This window comes from Aotus nancymaae, unplaced genomic scaffold (genome assembly GCF_030222135.1).
Source record: "Aotus nancymaae isolate 86718 unplaced genomic scaffold, 86718_ANA_hifiasm-v0.15.2.pri h1tg000038l, whole genome shotgun sequence".
NCBI classification, from domain to species: Eukaryota; Metazoa; Chordata; class Mammalia; order Primates; family Aotidae; genus Aotus; species Aotus nancymaae.
This window is the reverse complement of record NW_026988452.1, coordinates 275712-301250: the sequence shown is the minus strand read 5'-3', so window position 1 is coordinate 301250 and position 25539 is coordinate 275712. Positions and strand designations below refer to the sequence as shown.

The 25539-nt window shown below is 51.6% G+C and overlaps 2 protein-coding genes across 2 annotated transcripts in view; one reads left to right on the top strand and one right to left on the bottom strand.

Annotated features, from left to right (window-relative positions):
* The window catches only part of MUC4 (mucin 4, cell surface associated), a 55319-nt gene extending 50914 nt beyond the window's left edge, over positions 1–4405 (top strand). Inside the window, exons 23-26 of the mRNA XM_064360069.1 lie at positions 76–140; positions 224–450; positions 2580–2742; positions 3538–4405. Coding sequence (XP_064216139.1) covers positions 76–140; positions 224–450; positions 2580–2742; positions 3538–3733 — 651 coding nt within the window. The 3' untranslated portion in view covers positions 3734–4405. The remainder of the gene's footprint in view (positions 1–75; positions 141–223; positions 451–2579; positions 2743–3537) is intronic.
* Positions 4406–9070: 4665 nt separating this feature from the next.
* On the bottom strand, positions 9071–19499 carry MUC20 (mucin 20, cell surface associated). Its single transcript, XM_012444983.2, has 4 exons — positions 19378–19499; positions 16580–17842; positions 13135–13226; positions 9071–9453 (listed from the first exon to the last, which is right to left on the bottom strand). The coding sequence occupies exons 1-4, from the start codon at positions 19451–19453 to the stop codon at positions 9385–9387; spliced, it is 1500 nt and encodes a 499-aa protein (XP_012300406.2). The 5' UTR covers positions 19454–19499; the 3' UTR covers positions 9071–9384.
* Positions 19500–25539: the final 6040 nt, after the last annotated feature.

Sequence of the window (25539 nt, the reverse complement as noted above, 5' to 3'; positions counted from 1 at the left end):
TCCTCTCTGGATGGGGCCTCACACCCGCCCCCGGCCCCGCCACCCGTCCCCCCATTCCCTCATCCTCTGCCCTAGGTGGCATACAGACTGCGGACCCTCCACGTGCGGGCCTTTCTCTACAACAGCGAAGTGAACCGAATGTAAGTGGGACGGTGAGCCCTGAGCCCCCGGGTCTTCTTCCTCACCGGCCCCCAGCCCCCCTCACCGTCGCCCCCCCCCACAGCAATTCCCCAGCCCCGGCCTCAGGAAGCCCCGCTCAATACTGGACGGTCACGTCGCGCTTCCAGTACCGCCCTCGGGGCCCTGTCATCCACTTCCTGAACAACCAGCTGCTGGCCGCGGTGGTGGAGGCGTTCTTACACCAGCGCGTCCCACGGAGGAGCGAGGAGCCCAGGAACGACGTGGTCTTCCAGCCCCTCTCCAGGGAAGACGTGCGCGATGTGACGGCCCGTGAGTCAGTCCATCCCGGGGACAGTGTGGGATAACTTCGGGGGGCAGGTAAACCGAGGCTGCTTCAGCCCACACATACACGTTAATTTAGTTTTACTTTGTTTGGTTTTGAGAGAAAACGTGAACGTTTTATCCAGCCGCGTTTTAGATTCGAGAGCAGGAGCTCCCGGTGCTGCTAAGGCAGCCAGATGCACGCGGCTTCCCAGAGCCCGTCCTCCGGGCCCCGCCTGCTGACTGCGGCTGCTCACGAAACAGCAGCAATTTATTTTCACAAAATTGCTACTGGTTTTCTTAAAGTGCCATTGCACTTAAACATACACAAGGGCATCCCCATCGTCTCTGCCCTCCAGCTGGAGGGTATGAAGCTGGAGACTGGCCAGGGAATGATGTGCAAGCACCTTCCCCAGGCCAGGCCTCCATACCCCGACCTGAAAATAAGGTGGGATTTCTGAGCCCCCTTTCAGTGCTGACAGCCCAGCCCCTGTTCTCCCGGAACAGGAATAAGTTGGCAAGCTTGTCAGAGAAAGAAAAGAATAATGCACCCTATTTTCTGGATGGGGCAGAGAACAGAGCAGTGGCCGTCCCAACACAACAGAAACTGCTGTTTTACTCGGGTCCAGGAGCAAGCCAGAGCTTCTTCTAGAATCCAGGTCAAGCCCCCTCTCTCCTGGAGGAATACGGTGAAATCCCTCAGAACTACTCTATGCTGGCGAGTTGGGGTAGGAGGAGCAGGAAGGCAAGCTCTGACTACGCTATTAAAGAAAACCTTGGTCAGGCACGGTGGCTCACACCTTTAGGAGGCCAAGCACTTTGGGAGGCCAAGGCGGGTGGATCACCTGAGGTCAGGAGTTCGAGACCAGCATGGCCAACATGGTGAAACCCTGTCTCTACTAAAAATACAAAAATTAGCTGGGCGTGGTGGCACACAGCTATAATTCCAGCTACTCAGGAGGCTGAGGCAAGAGAATAACTTGAACCCAGGAGGCAAAGGTTGCAGTGAGCTGAGATTGTGCCACTGCACTCCAACCTGGTGACAGAGTGAGACTCTGTCTCAAAAAAAAAAAAAAGATAACCTTTAATTTTTTTTTTTTTTTCCTTGGGACAGAGTTTCCCTCTTCACCCGGGCTGGAGTGAAGTGGCGTGATCTCGGCTCACTGCAAACTCCACCCCCCAAGTTCAAGTGATTCCTCTGCCTCAGCCTCCTGAGTAGCTGGGATTATAGGTGCATACCACCACGCCCAGCTAATTTTTATATTTTTAGTAGAGACTGAGTTTCACCATGTTGGCCAGGCTGGTCTTGAACTCCTGACCTAAGGTGATCCACCCTCCTTGGCCTCCTAAAGTACTAGGATTACAGGCATGAGTCACCGTGCCCAGCTGAAAACCTAAAATTTTTATTATATAAGTATCATATGTTTATTGCAGAAACTTTAGGAAACATACATTTAACAAAAAGAAGAGAAGAAAGAAAACCCTGCAATTCCAACCCCCAGAGACAACAATATTTTGTACATACCTTTCTGAACCTTCTTTTATGCCTCGGAACCTTCACACATTGGCTTTTTATTGAAGGATCAAATATTCCTAATATTTCATAAGCTCCTCCTTAAGCAGTTGTGAACAGAGTATCTCATATATTGTGTCAATATTCCCATTTGACATATTGCCTTATAATGGTATGTTTGAATATAGTGTCGTATTCTAAAATATGTTATAGTAATCATTTCCATTTTTTGAGTGTTTACTCTGTGTCAGGCAGTGTACTGGGTATTGTGGACATATTATCTCATTTAAATCTCACAGCAGCGTAAGTTCCAATGCCTTTAAACATAAGGAAACTGAAGCTGCACGAGATAAGGAATGTTCCCTGAATTACACAACTAGTTACGGCAGAGTTTGAGTTTCAACTCAGGTCTGGCCGCCTTCAAAGCATTTTCCGTAGGAAACTGTCATCCTTGGTAACGACATGCAGTAGTAACCGGACCCCACTTCTGAAACGTTGTCCCCATTCTCCACCACGCTGATCTGAATGTCCAGGGACGTGTGTCTGTGCACGTATCTAGTCGTTTCTCAGGAGGATTTTGTGTTCATTGGCTGCTTTCTGTGTTCGCCTGTGTTCGTCCTAACAGTGAACGTGAGCATGCTGAGGGCTTACTTCAAATGCAGTGGCTACGAGGGCTACGACCTGGTTTACGGCCCCCAGAGCGGCTTCACCTGTGTGTCCCCCTGCAGTCGGGGCTACTGTGACCACGGAGGCCAGTGCCAGCACCTGCCCAGCGGGCCCCGCTGCAGGTGTGTAGGGCCACGGCCAGGAGGTGGATGAGTGCTGGGGAGCCCAAGCTGGCAAGACACTGCAAAGGCCCAGGAATTACGATGGCTCCCTTTGAGATCGGAGAGAATTCGGAGACCAGGGAAGAGGGGACAGTGGAAAAAAGGAGGGCTGTGAGTGCCTGCTCTGTGTGGAGAGTAAAGGCGCCACTGTGGGGTATTAGAACCACTTCGAAGATGAGAAAATGGCAGCTCGGAGATGAGAAGGAAGCTGCCGGGGGCCCAGTAGGTTAAGAGCAGGGTACGCTTCCAAAGCCAGACTTATTTTTTATTTTTTGAGACTGAGTATCTCTCTGTCACCCAGGCTGGAGTGCAGTGGTGCGTTCTCAGCTCACTGCAACCTCTGCCTCCCGGGTGCAAGTGATTCTCCTGCCTCAGCCTCCCCAGTAGCTGGGATTACAGGTGCATGCCACCATGCCTGGCTAATTTTTGTATTTTTAGTAGAGACGGGGTTTCACCATGTTGGTTCAGGCTGGTCTTGAACTCCTGACCTCAGGTGATCTAGCCGCCTTGGCCTCCCAAAGTGCTGGGATTACAGGCGGAAACCACCATGCCTGGCCTAGACCCATGTTTTAAAGCCCACACCTGCCTCCTTTGCCCAGCAGCCTCTTCAGCATGACCTCAGGCTGACTCAGTCTCTCTCTCTAGAGAGTGGGACGAGCCCAGCCTCTCCTAGAGAACCTCCTCTGCCCCAGCAGAAGAGAGGCTGGGAGGCTGAGCAGCCGCCTCTGACCACGCTGCCTCTCTCTCGGTCCCCAGCTGTGTGTCCTTCTCCATCTACACGGCCTGGGGTGAGCGCTGTGAGCACCTGAGCGTGAAACTCGAAGCGTTCTTCGGGATCTTCTTCGGGGCCCTCGGTGCCGTCTTGCTGCTGGGGTTCGGGACGTTGGTGGTCCTGCACTTCTGGGGTTGCTCCAGGACCAGATTCTCATATCCTCTGGACTCGGAAAGCTGAGGCCTCGCCTTGAAGGGGCAGCTGTGGCCCAGGATACCTCAAGACCCTCCCCATCCTCACCACACACCTAAGACGCCATTGCTTTTGGGAGACTGGAAAAGGGAAGGTGACTGAAGACTCCTGGGATTCTTCAAGGAGAATGAATACTGGGAATCAAGACAAGACTATGCCTTGGGGGTAGGCGCAGGGGCACATGAGGAGGCCATAAGGACCAAACGTGCATGGATGGGTCCTTACACAGACACACCCACACCCACAGGAGGACACTGGCCTGTGCACACGTGCACGTGCATGCACACACACATACATGCAGACACACACGCGCACACACACACACGCATGCACACACACGCACACATGCACGCACATGCACACACATGCAGACACACGCACACGTGCACACACATGCATGTGCACACATACACACGCACACACATGCACACACATACATGCAGACACACACACATACATGCACACACGTGTGCGTACACATACACACGCATGCACATGCATACACATATGTGCACGCACATACACGCACACACACACATGTGCACACACGCCAGATTTCATCATGCAGGGATGGCTCTAAGTTAACCAAAATGCTTCTGCACACAAAATTCCCTGGTTTACTTCTAATTAAAGTCTATTTAAATAAAGTCCCTCTGACTTTTTTTGTCTTCAAAAGCAGGGATTCTATTCCTGATTTTCTTCTGGTGGCCAAAGGGCTGGGCACAGGCTTCTCCCAACCATCAGAGGGCACAGGGTGTGGAGGTGGCGTGTTGGGCAGGTGGTGGAGGAGTAGGCGCAGCTGGTCCAGCCCTGGTCAGCCCTTGGTTACCCATGTTGGAAATCCTGCGTTGCTCCCCCAACCTTGCTTCACGCTCCACATCACCTGCTCCTCCCCCACCCAACACAGGCCACAGTTTCACCCTCTAAGGAGGACAGAGATACCCCAAGATGGAGTGCCCCAGACTCTCTCTCCCAGGACTCCTCCCTGCCTGCTTGTCCATCAATTTCACAAAATTGTAAAAGGATAAATGCAGTGTCTTCTCCCCACGCCTGTGTTTCATGGAAGAGGGATTAAACCATTTTGGCTCCCTTTCCGGGAACCAACTCAAGAAAAGTGCCGCCCACCACCCTTAGATCTGGAGGACCTGATCCCTAATATACCTTCTCCGTCCTTTCCGGGACCCCAGAGTGTTCTGAGGTTCTCCATCCCACAGCCCCTCAGCCCTACCCTGCCTCTACTATCCCCAGCAACCTGATCAGCTCCCACATAATCCTCTCAGCAGGTGGGACTTTTACACCTATCTGGTGTAACAACTCCAACACAATTGGTCCACAATTCCTGCAAAACCTCAATTCCAACTTTATGCAGAAACTAGGTAGCTGCCTCTTAGTTCTAAATCCCAAATCCCTGAAGGGAGAATCTGATTGGTCCAATTTACGTCAGTTGTTTATGCCTGGTCCAGTAAAAGGCGATCATGGGGTGAGAAAGGTCACATGGTGCAAAGCCGGTGTTCAAGCTCACTCTTGTGGGTGGGTAAGTGGTGTGAAGGAAGCACCCAAAGAAATGTGATCTTTGATTGGGTGCAGTGGCTCATGCCTGTAATCCCAACACTTTGGAAGGCCAAGATCACTTGAGGCCAGGAGTTTGAGACCAGCCTGGCCAACATGGTGAAACCCTATCTCTACTAATATACAAAAATTAGCCAGGCGTGGTGGTACACACCTGTAATCCCAGCTACTCAGGAGGTTGAGGCAGGAGAATCTCTTGAATCTGGGAGGTAGAGGTTGCAGTGAGCTAAGATCGCGCCCCTGCGCTCCAGCCTGGGCGACAGAGCTAGCCTCTCTCTCTCTCTCTCTCCGTATGTGTATATAGATGACCTTTGTATTAGGGTTCTCTAGAGGGACAGGACTAATAGATGTGTATATGAAGGGGAGTTTATTAAGGAGTATTGACTCACGTGATCACAAGGTGAAGTTCCACAACAGGCCGTCTGCAAGCTGAGAAGAAAGGAAGCTGGTCTGAATCCCAAGACCGCAGAAGTAGGGAAGCCGACGGTGCAGCCTTCAGTCTGTGGCTGAATCACTGGCGTAAGTGCAAGAGTCCAACAGCTGAAGAGCCTGGAGTCCGATGTTTGAGGGCAGGAAGCACCCCGCGTGGGAGAAAGATGAGGCTGGAAGACAGCAAGTCTAGTCCTTCCGTGTTCCTCTGTCCGCCTTACACACGTCAGGTGTGCTGGCAGCTGGTTAGATGGTGCCTGCCCAGGTTCAGGGTGGGTCTGCCCCTCCCAGCCCACTGATTCAAATATTAGTCTCCGTCGGCAACGCCCTCACAGATACACCCAGGAACAATACTTTGCATCCTCGGTCCAATCAAGTTGACACTCACTATTAGCCATCACAGTCTTGGATCTGAGCAGACTCCAGACTGTCCCCTTTATATGGAGAATGACTTCTCCCAATAGGCGAAGCTGGTCTCTTATGCACGGAGCTATAGTTTACCATCATACTCCCCAAAGTGCAATGTAATGAAGTCTCCACACAAAACTACAGTCACAGCATTCATTTCTCAAGAATTCAGCACACAACACAGAGGGGTTCGCTGGAGAATTTTACCAAATATTTCAGGAGAAAATAATACCTATCTTCTGCAATCTTTTCCAGAAGAGAGAAGCAGGAGGACTACTCCCTGAGTCGTTTGTCAGTGTCACTCTCACACCAAAACCAAAGGCAGTACCAGAAGGCTACAGGCCAGTAGCTCTCAAAGATGCAAAAATTAGCAGCAAAATACTAGCAAATCAAGTTCAACAATATATAAAAAGAATTATAGGCCATGACGGCCAGGCACGGTGGCGTGGGAGGAGGGGAGACTGAATCTGTAAGCAGTACGGTCACGGCAGGCCTCACTGAGAAGGGAAATGAAGGTGGGGGCAGAGGGTTGGCCGAGTGGATGTCTAGAGGAGAAGGCTCTGAGCACACTGAACAGTGCACAGAAAGGTCCCAAGGCAAGAGCAGGCTCGGTGCATTGAGGGACGAGAAAGGCATCAGTGTGGCTGCAGCACAGAGAGCAGACGAAGGCGGCAGGGGCGCGGGTCACGCACGGCTTTGCAGCCCTTGTCGGAACTCCGCTTTTCTTCTGAGTGAGATGGGAGGATTGGAGCAAAGATGTGGCGTGGTCTGCCTTGTGTTGTAGAAGGACAGCCCTGGCTGACGCGCTGGGACTAGACTGGGGAGGAGGCAGAGGTGGTAACAGGCAGACTGGCAGCAGTCCAGGTGAGAGATGCCGGCATCTTGGACCATCTCGGTGGCAGCAGTGGTGATGCTGAGGAGGGGCCACATTCTGGGCATAGTTTGATGGCAGCAGAATTTCCCGGTGCAAAATGTGAGAGAAACAGAGGAATAAAGAGCAGTGCTGAGGATGTCGGCTTGAGCGACTGACATTAACTGAGATGGCGAAGATGCAGGTGGGGCAGGGGCAGAGGAAAAGATCAGAACTTCGATTTTAGAAACGTGGAGGCTGGCGGGGCGTGGTGGCTCACACCCGTAATCCCAGCACTTTGGGAGGCTGAGGTGGGTGGATCATGAGGTCAGGAGCCCAAGACCAGCCTGGCCAAGATGGTGAAACCCTGTCTCTATTAAAAATACACACACACACAAAAATAGCTGGGGATGGTGGCGGGCACCTGTAATCCCAGCTACTCGGGAGGCCGAGGCAGAGAATTGCTTGAACTCAGGAGGCAGAAGCCGCACTGAGCCAAGATTGTGCCACTGCACTGTAGCCTGGGTGACAGAGGGAGATTCTGTCTCCAAAAAAAAAAAAAAAGAAATGGTGACTGTAAGGTATGTATTTTATTAACATCCAAGTGGGGAGATTAAGAATTGAATGCACAGTATACACTAATAATAGCTGTATATAAGGCTGGGCACAGTGGCTCATGCCTGTAATCCCAGCACTTTGGGAGGCTGAGGCGGGAGGATTTCTTGAACTCAGCAGATCGAGACAAACCTGGGCAACATGGTAAAGCCCCATCTCTACAAAAAAAATACAAAAGTTAGCCAGGTGTGGTGCAACTCTGTGGTCCCAGCTACTCGGGAGGCCGAGGTGGGAGGATCACCCGAGCCTGGGAGGTCGAGGCTGCAGTGAGCTATGGCAGCACTACCGCACTGCAGTTTGGGTGACAGAGTGAGGCCCTGTCTCAATTTAAAAAAATAAATTGTTGGCCGGGCGCAGTGGCTCACGCCTGTAATCTCAGCACTTTGGGAGGCCAAAGCAGTGGATCACCTGAGGTCAAGAGTTTGAGACCAGGCTGACCAACATGGAGAAACCCCATCTCTACTAAAAGTAAAAAAAATTAGCGGGATGTGATGTTGCATGCCTGTAATCCCACCTACTCGGGAGGCTGAGGCAGAAGAATCACTTGAATCGGGGAGGCGGAGTTTGCTGTGACCCAAGATCGCACCAACAAGAGCGAAACTTCATCTAAAAAAAAAGAATAAAATAAAAAACTGTTGTGTATAAGAGGTGGGATTATAGACAACTTTTTCTTTCTCTTCTTCCTAACTCTTACTTTGCTTGGTCTTTGGAATTTTTAAAAATTTTGAAATCATAAGCAAGGTTTACTTTTATTTCTTTTTATCTTTATTCATTTATTTTTTGGGTCTCACCTTGTCACCGGAGTGACAAGTGATCTCAGCTGACTGCAACCTCCATCTCCCGGGTTCAACGATCCTCCCACCTCAGTCACGAGAGTACCTGGGATACAGGTGTGCACCACTACACCCAGCTAATTTGTGTATTTTTGTAGAGATGGAGTTTCACCATGTTACCCAGGCCAGTCTCAGACTCCTGAGCTCAAGCGATCCACTCACCTCAGCCTTCCAAAGTGCTGGGATTACAGGCATGAGCCACTGTACCTGGCCAAGTTTCACTTTTATAATAAAAAGTAAACCACATTTAATTTTAAAACATAACAACATGTAAGTTATAAGATATGAGAGGAATAATCAAATATTGCGGACTTTCTTTTCAATCTGCTTGTGTCCAGACCTTGAAATTCAGGTCAATTCCACATTCTCTGCGTCCTTACCACAGGCTCGATGCCCTGCTAGCTCAGGGGATACTGAGATGAACAGAGGTGACCTCGGCCCTGCTGTCGCTCACTGTTCCACCGGCTCCAGGCCAGTCTCAGTAAATGCTTAATCGAAGTGCAAAGCGAGACCCGGGGCAGTGGAAGGAAGGAGGGAGCCGTGAGCGCACAGACAGCCCTAGACTGTAGATGGCAAGAGCGTACAGGTCAGTAGACAGCCCTGGGCCACGCCGAGTGACGTTTAAGGCAGGATGGAAGCACACAGATGGGTGATCAGGTCTCTCTTTACTGAAACACAGAACATGTGCCAAGGTGAGTCCAAGGACACCTCTGGGAACAGGTGAAGCCCCCTCCCCACACATACACTCCAGTATACGGGAGCTGGGGTCCTGTTACCACATCTGGGGTGAGGGGTTTGGGCCGGCTGCCCTTCATGAGAAACTTCTGGGCACCTCTCCACACAGCAGCGCAGCTCCGGTCTGCTGGCGGGGGCCCAGGTCACAGGCACTCCCCTCTTTTGGTGTATGAAACACGCCCGGTTGCAGCTGGTGTCCACTAGCCTCTCCTGACGCGCAGTAAGGAGACTTCGAGGAGAGGCACGTGGGCGTGGAGTTCTCGGCGGACCTGGAGAGCGAGGGAGCCAGGCGGTCCTTTCAGCCCATCTGGCCTGTGAGCTCACCACAGGCAGAGGACAGGAAGGGACAGCGGGGCAGAGCGCGTGAGGAGGACGGCAACCCTTCCCGGGCCTCCCACATGCTAGACTCAGGCTAGGGGCTTCACACACGATGTCATCTAAACTTCACAGCAACCTTGTAAAGCAGGTGTTACGATCCTCATATTGTAAGGGATGAAAGTCGCATGGAATCACTCATCCAAGACCACACGGTTAGAAACTAGAATTCACACCCAGATCTGGCTGGTTCCACAGTTCATCGTCTAATCCCTGAGCCCAAGCTGTCAGCTGTCCCCGGACAAGAACTGACACCCAACCCCCACGTGGCCTGGTGCCTGCGCCTCAGCTGCCTGACCTGTTCCAGTGTCTTTCCGATTCCAGAAATCATTTCCTGTTTGGGGGTTCAGACCTGACATTCAAACCTGGCTTCCTGGCCGGGCACGGGGGCTCACGCCCGTAATCCCATCACTCTGGGAGGCCGAGGCAGGTGGATCACCTGAGATCAGGAGTTCAAGACCAGCCTGGCCAACATGGCAAACCCCTGTCTCTACTAAAAATACAAAAATTAGCCAGGTGTGGTGGCGGGCGCCTGTAATCCCAGCTACTCAGGAGGCCGAGGCAGGAGAGTCACTTGAACCCAGGAGACGGAGGTTGTGGTGAGCCAAGATCACGCCATCGCACTTCAGCCTGGACGACAGAGTGAGACTCTGTCTCAAAACAATAAATAAAAGGAAACAAAACCGGCCTCCCTCTTCAACAAGGACCCGCACTCGCTCCTTCAATTACCAGGTGCCGAGGGCCTCTGTCACTTATTTGGCCATCTGGCACCAAATCCCCATGCCACGTTCAGGGGACTCCTCACAGTGGGAGTCGTGATGGGCCGTGCTGCCACTGAGAGACCGTCAAGGATGCAGACATCCCCTCTTTCCATCCCCCGGCAACTAGGTGTGTGCTGTGGGAGCACAAGAGCTAAGCTCAGCCTGTCGAACGTTCCCACTCAGGACTGTGGCTCTGACAGGTGACCCCGAGACAAACAGGCAGCAAGAACCCATGTGAAATCCTGTGTGTGGGCAGCATGATGCCCGTCAGCTGTGGCAGTATCCAAGAGTGACCGACTGGCAAGAGCAACCGTGTCCCAGCCAGCGTATTCCTGCCATCTGACCGGCAAGAGCGACCGTGTCCCAGCCAGCGTGTTCCTGCCATCTGACCGGCAAGAGCGACCGTGTCCCAGCCAGTGTGGACCTGCCATCTGACCGGCAAGAGTGACTGTGTCTCAGCCAGCGTGTTCCCGCCATCTGACCGGCAACAGCGACCGTGTCCCAGCCAGCGTGTTCCCACCATCTGACCGGCAAGAGCGATCGTGTCCCAGCCAGTGTGTCCCCACTGTCTGACAGGCAAGAGTGACCATGTCCCAGCCAGTGTGTCCCCGCCATCTGACCGGCAAGAGTGACCATGTCCCAGCCAGCGTATTCCCGCTGCCATCTGACCGGCAACAGCGACCGTGTCCCAGCCAGCGTGTTCCCACCATCTGACTGGCAAGAGAGACTGTGTCCCAGCCAGCGTGTCCCCACCATCTGATCGGCAAGAGCGACCGTGTCCCAGCCAGCGTGTTCCCGCCATCTGACCGCCAAGAGCGACCGTGTCCCAGCCAGTGTGTTCCCGCCATCTGACCACCAAGAGCGACCGTGTCCCAGCTAGTGTGTCCCCGCCATCTGACCACCAAGAGCGACTGTGTCCCAGACAGTGTGTCCCCGCCATCTGACCAGCAAGAGCGACCGTGTCCCAGCCAGCATGTTCCTGCCATCTGACCGGCAAGAGCGACCGTGTCCCAGCTAGTGTGTCCCCGCCATCTGACCAGCAAGAGTGACAGTGTCCCAGCCAGGTGTTCCCGCCATCATCTGACTGGCAAGAGCGACCGTGTCCCAGCCAGCGTGTTCCTGTCATCTGACAGGCAAGAGCGACTGTGTCCCAGCCAGGTGTTCCCGCCATCATCTGACTGGCAAGAGCGACCGTGTCCCAGCCAGCGTGTTCCTGTCATCTGACAGGCAAGAGCGACTGTGTCCCAGCCAGGTGTTCCCGCCATCATCTGACTGGCAAGAGCGACCGTGTCCCAGCCAGCATGTCCCCACCATCTGACCGGCAAGAGTGACCGTGTCCCAGCCAGCATGTCCCCACCATCTGACCGGCAAGAGTGACCGTGTCCCAGCCAGTGTGTCCCCACTGTCTGACAGGCAAGAGCGACCATGTCCCAGCCAGTGTGTCCCCGCCATCTGACCGGCAAGAGCGACCATGTCCCAGCCAGCGTGTCCCCACCATCTGACTGGCAAGAGCGACCGTGTCCCAGCCAGTCTGTTCCCACCGTCTGGCCCCCAGAGCCCCTGGGGGTCCTCCTGCCTCTTTCCCAAGCCTGCCGTCCTGGCATCCCTTTGATTCTAGTCACTCAGACCCTGCCAACAAATCCCCCTTTTACTCACGACAGACAGAGGTTTTCTTTGCCTACCACAAAGGGTCCCACTCTCAATGGACATATCTTGCTTCTGTCTGCTAAGAGCAATCATTTCACTGTCCAGCCTGGCTATGAGCTCTGCACCTGGCATAAGACTCCCCCAGCATCTGTGCCAGGGTTACCCTTGCAAGGGATGACAGTAAGCCTGAGCCACTGATAAGTAGTGTGGCACCCATGGACTGTGAGAGGTGCTAAATGCAAGCTCCGGGTACCGGCAAGGGCAGTCAGAGGCGACCCACACTAGGCTGTGTGCTGGGCCTGTTCTTCCTGGTCACATCTGCGAGCAGAGCTCATGCTCCGTCTGCTGCTTTGTGCCGCGCGGTGGGAGCACCGTCCATGCCTCAGAGAGGCCAGGCCCGTGAAATCTGACCATCCAGCAAGCCACACCGTCCCCAGGCGCCCTGACCGCAGAATTTCACCCCTGTCCAGCGGCTTTTAGGAGAATTTTCCCAGCTTGCACACCCGCATCCCAACCTCGGGCCCCGTCTGCAGTGCACGTCTACACGCTTTTTCTTCTGCCTGGCCTCCCACTTTCCTTGGGGCTCATCCTTCTTCTATGGGACCCTGACTGGGTTGTCAGTTACGGTGGCCCTTCCAGGCTAAGGAGACCTGTCCTTCCCCGGATGACATGAGAATGTGGGGAGGGAAGTGCCTCGTGAATCTAGGGCTAACAAGGCCGCCTCTTCATACGTATGAAGAAAGACTGAAGAATAAAGGGAGCACAGCCGAGGCAGGGAGAGAAAGAAAATCCCCACGGCCACGTCTGGGCTGCAGGGTCCAGCCGTAACTGAGGGTGGAGGAGGCTCTTCCAGGATCCTCAGACCTGGCCTGTTTTTGTATAAAATGCTATAACCCGGCCTCCATATCACTGACCTTCTCCTCAGGGGCCAGAAGGCCAAGCTTCCAAGGACCGGGAGAAACTGGGGTTGCGGGAGTCGTGTGTTCACATCGCAGAGAAGGAAATGAGGAGCTCGGAGAAGGCCGGCAGGAGCCAGCCAGGCAGGGTCCTCCGACCCAGCCCTCGCTCTCTGTAAGAACGAGCTCCCTTCCAAGCGTAGTGGTTGCTTTTCCGTGCCCTGCAGATCTTTCCTGCACCCCTGCGAACCTCGCACCTCCCTCTACTCACCTGCTGCGTCAGCCTCTCTGCCACTCTGGGATCAGTGAGGTCTTCCAGGGAGGCCACGCTCAGCCGCAGGAGGAGGAAACCTACATTTTCACCTGCAAATGGAGGACAGCAAGATGAACTCGGGGCCAGGTGTGGTGGCTCACGCCTGTTATCCCAGCTACTCAGGAGGCTCAGGTGGGAGGATCACCTGAGCCCTGAAGGTGGAGGATGCCGTGAGCTGAGATCGCGCCAGGCTACTCAACTCCAGCCTGGGTGACAGAGCGAGACTCTGCCTCTAAAAAAAAAAAAGAAAAGAAAAGAAAAGGAAGATGAAAATTGGTCGGGTCAGTTTAGGGATCAAGACAGGCTTCATCCTGCCCAGCTGCCCCCCTCACCGCTCAAGCGGCATTCTCAGGCATAAATGTGTCTGCATTCCCACAGATGCTACATTTACTTGCTATAAAAAGAAAAGGATTCCTCTGGGACCATTAGGGCCACCGTAGCACCCCCCAAGAAGAGGGAAACAAATAGTGACTTAGGGCACCACTTCCATTTGGAGAATCAAAAGAACAGTGTGAGGAAGGGGAAATGAACGTGGATCTAGAATGTTCTCAAGGCCGGGAGGTCCTAGATGGAGCTGTGGGAAAAGAGCCGAGCCACGGAGGGTGCCGGAGAGAGGCTGGCTCTCTGAGGGGTGCCCTCGGCCCGCGTGAAGTTGGTGGGGGGCTGAAGAGCTGTCCTGCATTAGCGGCTCCGCAAGAAACTTCTGCCACTGAGGCTCCACCTGCCGCCTTGAAGTCGCTTCTTCCTCTCACGACACTATTAGAATTGATCTAGCAATGGCACTTCCGGAAGCTTATTCTACAGAAAATGACACTCACGTGAGAAAGGTACGATTTACTGCAGCGCCGTGAGTCATCATGAAATACCAGAAGCAGCGTAAGAGCCCATCCATACAGAACCGGTTAAGTAAGCGATGGCAAAACAGCATGGAATCAAGAAAGAAGAGCTCTGGGAAAGACGGGAGACGGAGGGCTGTCAACGGGATGAAATTTCAGTCAGGCAGGATGAGTCAGTGTAGTGCCCTGCCGTCCCACACCGGGCCTGTAGGTGACAATCCTGCATCGCAGCAGTTAAGAGGGTAGACCTCATGGTAAGTGTTTAAACCACAAGAAACACAATTTTATTGACTGGTCAATAAAACTAAGAGAATAGGGCTGGGCGCAGTGGCTCACGCCTGTGATCCCAGCACTTTGGGAGGCTGAGGTGGGCGGATCACAAGGTCAGGAGTTCAAGACCAGCCTGACCAACATGGCAAAACCCCATTTCTACTAATAATACAAAAATTAGCCAGGTGTGGTGGTGGGCACCTGTAATCCAGCTACTCAGGAGGCTGAGGCAGGAGAATCACTTGAACCCGGGAGGCGGAGGCTACACTGAGCCGAGATCGCGCCACTGCACTCCAGCCTGGGCAACTGAGAGAGACTCCATCTCAAATAAATAAATTAATTAATTAATAAAAAATAAATAAGAGAATAAAATCAGTTGAAGAGACAAAACACGAGGCCATAAATACGGACTCAAAATACAAAGTAAATGAAAACCTTTTTTTCTGAGTTTATCATTTGCTCCACAGGCACAAAAAATGAGGATGAAATAGACACATAGACTTGCTTCCGTATGCACATTTCATGGGCAGAAAATTACATACAAGAAACAGTCCCAGCTGGGCGTGGTGGCTCACACCTGTAATCCCAGTACTTTGAGAGGCCAAGGCGGGCAGATCACCTAAGGTCAGGAGTTTGAGACCAGCCTGACCAACATGGTGAAACCCCGTCTCTAAAAAAAATACAAAAAATTAGCCAGGCATGGTGGCACGTGCCTGTAATCCCAGCTACTTGGGAGGCTGAGGCACGAGAATTGTTTGAACCTGGGAGGCGGAGGTTGTGGTGAGCCAAGGTCATGCCATTGCACTCCAGCCTGGGCAACAAGAGTGAAACTCCGTCTCAAAACAAAAAAAGAAAAAGAAAAAGAAAGAAGCCCACAGGTTACATGTGTGAAGAGGACTGGGTGGGGGTAGCCAGGAGAGGAGGACGGTCTATGGTGTACCTTTTGGTACGTTTCAGTTTCACATATGAATGTTTTATCTAATCAACAAATAACAGAGGAAAGGGTTTTTCTTTCCAGAGCAGTTTAGCTGCCATCTGTAACCCTGTCAGGTGGGGTCGTGTTACCCGCCTCATGAGGCTGTTTGAAGGTTAGAGGACAGAGCACATGCAGAGCTGGTGGCACACTGCCTGCCATCAGAGAGAACATTCGGGGTGCCAATGCTCACTGGGTGTGAAACATTTTTATGTCACCCTGCCAACAACACAAAAGATACTCAACAATGTCTTTCTTTATTGAGTGGTTGTGATTAATATTTGTATTCCCACCTCCTCCAGAAAGGTGGGAGCAAGCTGTGGATACGCAGAGATGAGGCCCAAGGACAGTGACAGGAGGCGGAGGTGGAGGCTGCAGACCGGAAGCTGCACTGACCAGGCAGCCTCTGGCAACGAGCTCTCCCCTGAGAAGTCCCCGTTGCCTCAGAGATAGAGCTTTCAACTCCCACACCTTCACCGTATTTATTTGTTTTTTTCTATTATTATTATTTTTTGAGATGGAGTCTCACTCTTGTCACCCAGGCTGGAGTGCAGTGGTGCGATCTCAGCTCACCGCAACCTCCACCTCCTGGGTTCAAGCAATTCTTCTGCCTCAGCGTCCCGAGTAGCTGGAATTACAGGCATGCGCTTCTACACCCGGCTAAATTTTGTATTTTTAATATAGACGGGGTTTCACCATGTTGACCAGGCAGGTCTCGAACTCCTAACCTCAGGTGGTCCACCCTCCTCGGCCTCCCAAAGTGCTGAGATTACAGGCGCCCAGCCCGTATTTATTTATTTTAAGTCACTATCTATGGCATAAATCCTAGGAAATGCATCCAGAGGGCCCCACTTTCATGGGGTCCCAGCCTGTCAGACAGCAGCAGCTTGGGCCTGATGCCTGCATGCTGCTCCTCTGTGGGGCTACGGCTGGAATAGAAGCTTCCAGAGCTGCTCAACAGTGAACTTCATAGAAGTTCAGAGCTGGAAAGGACTTCAGTGCCCATCCCAAGTCTCTCCGACTACAGGTAGAGAAAGGGAGGCCCAGAGAGGGAGAGGGACTCGGCCAAGGCCACTCGGGCTGTTAAAGGCAGAGCTGAGACGGCAAACCATTTCTCCAGACTTCCACCTCCACGGTCCATACACAGCCCTCCATCTGCCTTTTCCTGATTTCGCCAAGAACCACTGGAAAACCACGAAGAGGCAACGTCAGGGGCGCTCCAAACAGGCCCCAGACCCTCCCTTCCTGTCCGTCCCCAGGCTCGAGATGTCCTGGAAACTCCGCGTCCCCAAGCCCCAAAGGTCACCGTGCGGGAGCCACTTACCTGCGCTAACGGTTGTGGTCCGCCCCGTCTGAGCTGTCAGGGGCTCCGTCGGGGTCTTGGCTGAGGTGCTGCCGGTTCCCGGGCTGCTGCCGGCTGTGGTCGGATGGACAGAAGGAAGAGGGTCCCTGCTGGTGGGGAAGGGCCCCTTGGCTCTGAAGTCCGTGGTGGTCTCCGAAGGGGTGAAGTTCTGGGTGGTGGCTGCTTCCGAGGGGCTGTAGGCTGAAGCGGAGGCCCCAGCAAAGGACGTCGTTTCGTCCACTGCTGACCCGGCCCCTGCGGAAACCGAAGCTGCCCTGGAGACTCTGACGTAACTGGGCGTCTCAGCAGAGAGGGCTGAGGGCTCTTCCAACGGGTTCCCGCTGACTGTCGCCAGAGTCCCACTGAGCGTCAAGGCCTTGGCTGTCGTCACTTCTCTTTCTGTGGCACTGTTGGTGGGGAGTAGGGTCTTAACTGTGGCATCAGGTGTGGCTGACTCTGTGGCACCAGCTGTTGATGGGGTCTCAGCAGAGGCCGTGGCCTCCGTGACGTGTGGTTCTGCGGCAGTGGAGTCGGGCAGAGCTGGTAGATGGGAGGTGGGCGAGGCCTTCACCGCTGCTGTGGGGATGTGGTCTGTGTCTGAGGCCCCAGGGATGATGGGAGTGGCTGTTTCTATTTCTGTGATGCTGCAGTCGATGACCTCCGTGTGGGTGACGGTCACCAGCGCTTCGGTGAGGACTGTGACGTCGGATGCCGGGGTCCATGAGGTGGTGATGACTGGCTGGGAGCGGCGGGACGAGGCGCTGCTCCCTGAGGACAGGCCCTCAGCTTCTGTGGAGGTGTGAGCCGGCGGCAACAGGGCAACAGTGAGTGTCTTTGCCTCTTCAGAGCTGTCATAGATGCAAAGGGTGTCAAAGACGGTGTCCTCAGGATCACTGCCTGTGACGGTCTCACGGCTGGTCGCTCCGGCTCCCTCAGGGCTGCTGCTGGTGACCGACGTCTCCATGGAGGTGGCGATCACCACCACGAAGTCGGGAGGTGTGATTTTTGTGATGATCCTGGTCTCTGTCGCAGGGGAAGTGGTCTTGATTCCCCTGGTGTCTGCTACTGGAATGGGGCTGGCTGGGACTGAGGTCCCAGGAGAGGTCTCAGTGCTCAGCGTTTGAGTCTCCGAGGCAGCGTGGCCGGGTGCTGAGGTCTCAGTGAGGCCGGGGGTCTGGGGCGCTCCCTCTGAGCTGGTCGTGGTGCCTGGAGTCATCGCAGTTTCTGGTCTGCTGGTGCCGGGGCCTGTGGTGGTTAAGACTGACCCAGTGAGGCTGAGCTCCAGTGGACTTCACGTGAGCCACTGCATTTATACCCTGGGCACCTCTGGGAGGAGGGTGGGGACGGGCAGTGCTGTTACCTCGTTTTTCATCTGCATAAGCAAAGAAGGAGGAGGCAGTCCTGGGAGGCCCAGGCCCGTGCGGCAGCCACGGAGCTGCAGCTGCCCTGACTGGCATCCTCCGAAGCCCTGACAACCCACTTGGGGCCAGCAAGCCCCGGGATCCTGTGGCTCTCGGCCTGCGGCTTTGAGAAGGGATGTGTGGGGCCAGCGTCCACCTTCCAGGGTGAGCCAAGAAGACAGAGCAGTGGCCAGGACTGGAGGAGCTTCTGCACCTGTGTCCCCTTCCCATGGAAGCGGAGTGAGGGAGAGGAGCAGAGGCAGGGTGGGGAGTGCTGCTCCCGACAGCAGAGTCCTTGGGGCTCCAGCAAGGGAAACAGAGCGCTCCCCGCCCTGCCGAGGGCCGAGAACCACAGAAACTGGCCAGGCGTTTCCCACATGACACAGGGAGCCAGCTCAGGCAAAACCTAACTTTTCATTTATTTTTTATTTATTTATTTTTTCAAGACAAGTTTCATTCTTTTTGACCAGGCTGGAGTGCAGTGGCGCAATCTCGGCTCACTGCAACCTCCACCTCCTGGGTTCAGGTGATTCTCCTGCCTCAGCCTCCCAAGTAGCTGGCATTACAGGCATACGCCACCACCCTAGGCTAATTTTTGCATTTTTAGTAGAGACAGGGTTTCACCATGCTGGTCAGGCTGGTCTCGAACTCCAGACCTCAGGTGATCCACATGCCTCGGCCTCCAAAAGTGCTGGGATTACAAGCGTTAGCCTCTGCCCCTGACCAAAACCTAACATTTCAGAAAGGGGCTGCTGGCACTTCTGCCTAGAGCAGAGGCCTGTTCCCTTAACTGGCCCTGAGGTCATAGGAATGGAGGGCTCTCTTTTTAAAAATGTATGTGATTAGTTTGGCACAACTATTAGCGACAGATCAATGTTAGTTCCCGTCTTTCTCAAAAGCCCTGCCTCTCAGCATCCACGCTTCCCAAGCAGTTTGTGACAGTCGACCCTAACCCTAACCTTTTCACACGAACTCTGTATTTTGAAGGAGATCCATGCCGGGTAATAAACTTAGAGGCGTCAGAATCCTGTTAAGCTGCATTCTTCAGCCTTCTGCAAAATGACCACCAGCCGGCCCCTCCCCGCACCCCGCTTCCCCGCCACACCTACCCTCCCACATTCATAAACACAAGCTCACAGCGACCCCGTGCAATGGCAGCACCACGGTTCGCTCGCGTGTACTGCAGCGCCGTGCGCGCTTACACTGACACAAACCATTATCTGCACACTCTATGAACAGTAATAGCCCTTCACGTGTAGCACTGTGGTTCATTCTGATCAACCCGAGATCCCACCCTGCCCATGAAAGGCTGCCCATACTGAAATTCACTCCCGGAGCCCCACCAGGGAAGAAGCCCCCCAGGACGTCTGGCCTCCTTACCTGCAGCGCTCCCAGAGACCCCAGCCTCCCAGCAGAAAAAGAAAAGGGGCAGAAGCAGACCCCAGAGAGAGCCCATCCTAGCCAGGGCGCCGCCGCCACCGCTCCGCAGACCTGTCTCCGCAGACGGCCACCTTTTCCTGCTTCCTTAAACCGGAGAGGAGGGGCAGCCTTCTGCCCAGGTGTGACTGGGGAGTTTCCCAGACGCAGCCAGTTGATCACAAATATGCAGGCTGAGCGTCGGCAGGTTGGGGCTGTCGGCAAGCTGACCCCCCTGCCTTCCTTGCCCAGTAATTTCTCCTCTGAAATTTGATTTGAAGAGATGAAATCACTAGGTTGTTGCTTTTGTTTTTGAGATGGAGTCTCGCTGTGTTGCCCAGGCTGGAGTGCACAGTAGTGAGATCTCAGCTCACTGAAACTTCTGCCTCCCAGGTTCAAGTGATTCTCCTGCCTCAGCCTCCTGAGTAGCTGGGACTACAGATACCTGCCACCATGCCTGGCTAATTTTGGTATATTTACAAAATTTCACCATGTTGTCCAGGCTGTTCTCAACCTCCTGACCTGAGTGACTGCCTGCTTCGGCCTCCCAAAATGCTGGGATTACAGGCACGAGCCACCGTGCCCAGCACAGTGACATTTACCCCTCAGTCTTGCAGCTGGGAAGGCCCAGGAGGCAGCACCTCACCACCAGCCCCTCCTGCGCCTGGAGCTTGGGTTCCCTAATCCTTGGCACGATCAGCTCTGTAACCCAGGGCAAATTAAAGAGCCATTCGAAACCTTAATTTCCTGCTCTGTCAAATGGACAATCCCTACCTCACTAGGCTTTGTTGTGAGGATTACATGAGATGGTAAAGCTCTCACACAGTGCCCGTTACACAGTCGATGCTCATCAAACGTATGTACGTCTTCGGTGCTCAGTGCATGAGCGAGAACCCTCACGTCCGCTCTGATCCTCAGGCACTGGGGAGAAGAGACGGCTCCCCACTGTGGGACAAGAGTCATTTCTAACACCCTTCCATCTTCCTCATCCTTTGATTCTGCATCCCAGCCAGAGCCAGGAACATGTTCGTCCCCTGGCCAGGCTGAAGGTACGGGGGTGGGGAGGAGACTGACTGGGAAGAGGGAAAAGGCGAGTGTTCGCTCGTTGGAGTCTCAGGGCCTAGGAAGAGAGGACCCGGGAGGGTGACGGCTCAGCGAAGCTAGAGACTCAGCCATGAGAAGGGAAATGACGTTCCCGAACATACTTCCAAACACCCTAGAGAAGAATCTTACCCCTCAGTGTGCCGAGGACATGAACGGTTACGGCCGCTGGCAAGTGGCCAGACAAGACAGCTTGGGAATTTCAGGGCAGCAGCCCTGATGAAAGCAGCTCTGGGGTGGAAGAAAGCTGTTGTATCTGCCTCAGGGAATCACATCTCAGCACTGGAAATAACTTAAAACTAGGCTGGGCACAGTGGCTCACGCCTGTAATCCCAGCACTTTGGGAGGCCAAAGTGGGCAGATCACCTGAGGCCAGGAGTTCAAGACCAGTCTGGCCAAGATGGCAAAACCCCGTCACTATTAAAAATACAAAAAGTAGCTGGGTATGGTGGTGTGGGCCTGTAATCCTTGCTACCCGGGAGGCTGAGGCAGGAGAATTGCTTCAACTTGGGAGGTGGAGGTTGCAGTGAGCTGAGATGGTTCCCCTGTACTTCAGCCCGGGAGACAGAGCCTTGCTCTGTCTCAAAAAAGAAAAGAAAAAAAGTCGGAAGGTCCAGCTTCCATTTCCAGCTGTCTCTTTAACACTGACCCAGGAGCTGTGTGAACACACAGGTTATTCGCCCTCTCTGGGCAAATGTGAACTGCACGGTGCTTTTGGCCCTGTGATCTGCGGTTCTGCATTGGGTGTGTGACTTTGTCTTCCAGAAATTTCCCCTGCCCTGGGCTGTGCTGCTGGGAAGAAGGGGGCCATGGGAGGAGGAAGACTCCCCAGAAGAGGCTGAGGGGATCCACAGGGGACAGAACCCAGCACTTGGGGTCACAATCTTGGATGCCATTGATCTGCAGGCTGAGCACCCGCCACACAGCCCCAGCTCTTTGCTTATCAAATGAGACAAGGACTCCCCGAGAGGTGCCAGGTGAGGAGGGGAGGCTGGGGCCACAGCAGGGACTGATCCTCTAGGCCCTATCTAGTGGCTGTGATCCAGGGTGAGGCTCACCCCAAGAGAAGATGGAGAAGAGGCCAAGCAGGAATGCAGCTCCTTTCAGCCACCCCGAGCCCTCTCAGCGCCCCCACCGCAGGGATGTGGGCTTCCTCATTCCAGCAGCAGAAAAGTCCACAGGCCAAGGTTAATCTGCAGCCGGAGCCATTCAAGTCGTCTTTTTCACCCCAGCTGGGACTTGCCCCTCCATTTCCTTTTCCTTTTTCTCATTGGAATGATCAATAGCATCACTCAAGCCTGTTGCAGATGAGGAAGCGAGGAACCCCGGGAAAGGAAGCCTGACTGAAAGCTGCCCTGGATTTGCTGAATTTTGTCGGGACCATTTTCCTCGCTATTTGGGGAAATTTCCAAGCCTGGGCAGATGATTGTTGGCCATGGGGGCCGTAACAGTCTTATGCAGAAAGTTCCTGGACCACATTTTCAGCCAAACTCAGCTCTCACCCTGCATGAGCATAGAAGGCTAGTTCATTAATTAGCACACATGTATGGAAAACCTTCCACATGCCAGACACTGCTCCAGGCACTTGGAACACATCACTCAGTAAAAGAGATGCCGGCCTTTGCAGAACACTTTCCTAGTGAAGAGAGACAGCAAACTGTGGACCCTGAGTAGCTGAGGCAGGTTTCAGTTAATTTAGAAAGTTTGCCTTGCCAACGTTGAGGACTCGCATCCATGACACTGCCTCAGAAGGTCCTGACAACATGTGCCCAGGGGAGTCAAAGCATAGGTTGGTTTTATACATTTTAGGGAGACAGGAGACATCAATCAACCTATGTAAGATAAACACTGGTTCAGTCTGGAAAGGCGGGACAACTCAAAGCGAAGCAGGGAAGGGGCTTCTGGGTCGTAGGTAGGTAAGAGAAAAATGGTTGGATTCTTTCGAGTTTCTGATTAGCCTCTCCAAAGGAGGAACTCAGATACGCATTTATCTCAGTGAGCAGAGGGTGACTTTGAATAGAATGGGAGGCAGGTTTGCCCTAAGCAGTTCCCAGCTTGACTCTTCCCTTTAGCTTAGTGATTTGGGGACCCTAAGACATTTTCCTTTCATATTTCCACCCTTTTCTTTTTCAAAATCTTTTGGAGAAAGCATTTTAGGAGAAAATGAGTCTCTCATCTCAGGTTTCCTCTGATCTCTATGGTTACGAGAGTTTATTCCTAGACCAGTAGGTCCCAAGTTCTTAGGGAAGCTCATAGTTAGAAGGTTGTCAAGTCTCATGTCCTATGAAGAGAAAATAAGGGAAGGAAGAGAGAAAACAAACAAACAGAAGAACCATCCTGGAAAATCGATACAGTCCGCATTACTCAGAAGTCCATACATCCGTAGGCAGGTATGAAGGTGGCACACGCGTGTAAATAGGTTGCCATTATTTCTTCTGAAGTTTAAGTTGTCAAGCTTCAGTTCACAGGGCTTTACAAAAGCACAGCTTAGTTTTCACTGACTCCAAATTAAGAAAAATGGGGAAAAACAAATAAAAAAATTGAAAAGATTATTTTGAAGACTTGTAGCCAAAAAAATTAAAATTTCGTTCAAACTGTAGAAAATAATAAAAATTTAAAAAATTAGTTAAGATTAGAATCTAACAACAGGGGTACTATAGTTTTTAAAACAAAATTTTTGTCTCTCCAATTTCTCATTTTTACCAAACACAAATCATGGTAGGACTGATTTCCTTTATTATACTTGGCCTGATGACCCATATACAATGCAGGAAGAATAGTTATTTTTTTACATAGGCTTTTAAATTGGCTTTGATGGAACTTTGTTTCATAGAAGGAATCCCAGAAAAGACTTGTTTAAAGCTAAGCCCTGCCATGGATTTGTACCATCAAATACCTATGAGTTGCATGAATTTCTCTCCTCTTGAGGCCCCAAGATAAAACTTGGGGCTCCTGGGCCTGTCAGAAAGTGATATTCTTTACTTACCACAGGTCAAGAACCCTGGACAGGGACAGTGTAGACAGAGTATGAGGCCAGTTTTCCCACGGGGCTTTTATTGGCTCCATAAATCAAGTTTAATTCCTTAAAGGAAAGCACACCATTCCATTCAAAGCCTTGGTAGAATAATCAGTTTCTCCAATTGTGTCCTGTTACAAATAAAAATAGATTCTTACTACATTTATGCAAATAACTATTGCAATAAATTATGAATACTCACAAATAGTTTCCAAATTTGAAGAAATCAGGCAGAGAGAAACAAATCTGCTCTAAATTTTGTTCGTAAGAGTATAATAACTTATTAAAAGCTATCAATAGCTCAAAAGAAAAGACTCTTTTGACTCTGAAAAAACAAAACAAAGGATCAACAATGTTTTAAGCAAAAAGTCAAAAAGATTACTTCAGTCTTCTATATGGTCAGTCCATGCAGTTAATTCCTATTCTGCTTGACATTCATGAACATTTCAGCTCTCCATGAGTCCCAAAAGTTTTTCCTCCATTCTGATGTCACAGTCTCCAAAGTTATCAGAAACTTGCACTCAAGAGCACCTGTTAGAGTTTTATAGCTGATTATAAAACCACCTTCTTTACTTTTTTTTTTTTAAGATGGAGTTTTACTCTGTTGCCCAGGCTGGAGTGCAATGGTGTGATCTCGGCTCACTGCAACTTCTGCCACCTGGGTTCAAGTGATTCTCCTGTCTCAGCCTCCCCAGTGGCTTGGATTACAGGTGTCTGCCACCATGCCTGGGTAATTTTTGTAGTTTTAGTTATATGGGGTTTCACCATCTTGGCCAGGCTGGTCTTGAACTTCTGACCTTGTGATCCACCCGCCTTGGCCTCCCAAAGTGCTGAGATTACAGGCATGAACCCCCGTGCCCAGCTATAAAACCACCTTCTAAAGAGGACCAAAACAACACAATTGTCCATGGATGACAAAAAGTTTTAGGGCAGCCATAGTCAAAGACACAATTGACAAGGAAATTTGTTACCTCTTTGGCACATAATAAGTTAACATAGCAATTACAATTATTACTTATAATGTACACAAAGTCATAACAGAATTATAGGATATGAATAAAGTACTTGCAACATTAAGTTATTAAATTATAGGAGTTTCCCATAATTTTGGAACACATACCAATAACATATTTATACAAATACAGTCCAAAGAAAACCAAACACAATTTCATATTTGACAGTGCTTTCTGTATAATTTTTATGCCAAATTATGTCATTTTTGGACTTTAGGGAACCTAGTATCTTAAATGATTAAGACAAAAAAACATAATTTATAATTGATGTTTGACAATTTTGTCAGATATCAAAGTTTCAAAACACTTGATATCACAGGTCATTGTAAAATAAGTCACTCATTTGACTAAAGTGATAGCTCAAGGATTTCAAAAAAAAGGCAAAAGCCTTCAGTGTCTGGGAGAGGAGACTTAATTTTTCAAACAATAAGCCCTAATTTTAAAAAACAGCAGGAAACTAATTAAATTTGTTTTTCAAAATTTTTTAAACAATCTATAAAATTTTAATCTTGACAGTAACATATAACTTCCATATGCCTTTTATAACCTTTATTAAGGAGTCAGTTAATGCTTCAAGAAAAATTTGTTAATCTTGCATGTTCTTCACATGTACCCCAAAACCTAAAATGCAATTTAAAAAAAATGACAAAAAAAGTTTGTTAATCTGATACAGGGGCCCATATGCTGGTCTTACATCAGTGTGCCTTAGACATTGATGATTAATTTACAGAGAAACTCAACTTATTCTATCTCTCAAAATTGGCCCCTACAATCTCACATGCCCATCTCTTCCATGATAGTTCCTGGGCCTTGAGGAGTTGAATAGCTTTAATTTCTGGCCCTGTGTCTCAGGATGCAGTTTATTTTGATTGGCATTTTCTACCAGGCCTGAAGATGAGGCTTTAATTGCTGTCAGTGTTTAAGATTTAAGCAGTAGCTGGTGTCCTTTTTAGAACCAGGAGTCAAAGTCCTATAACTTAATGTTGCAAATACTTT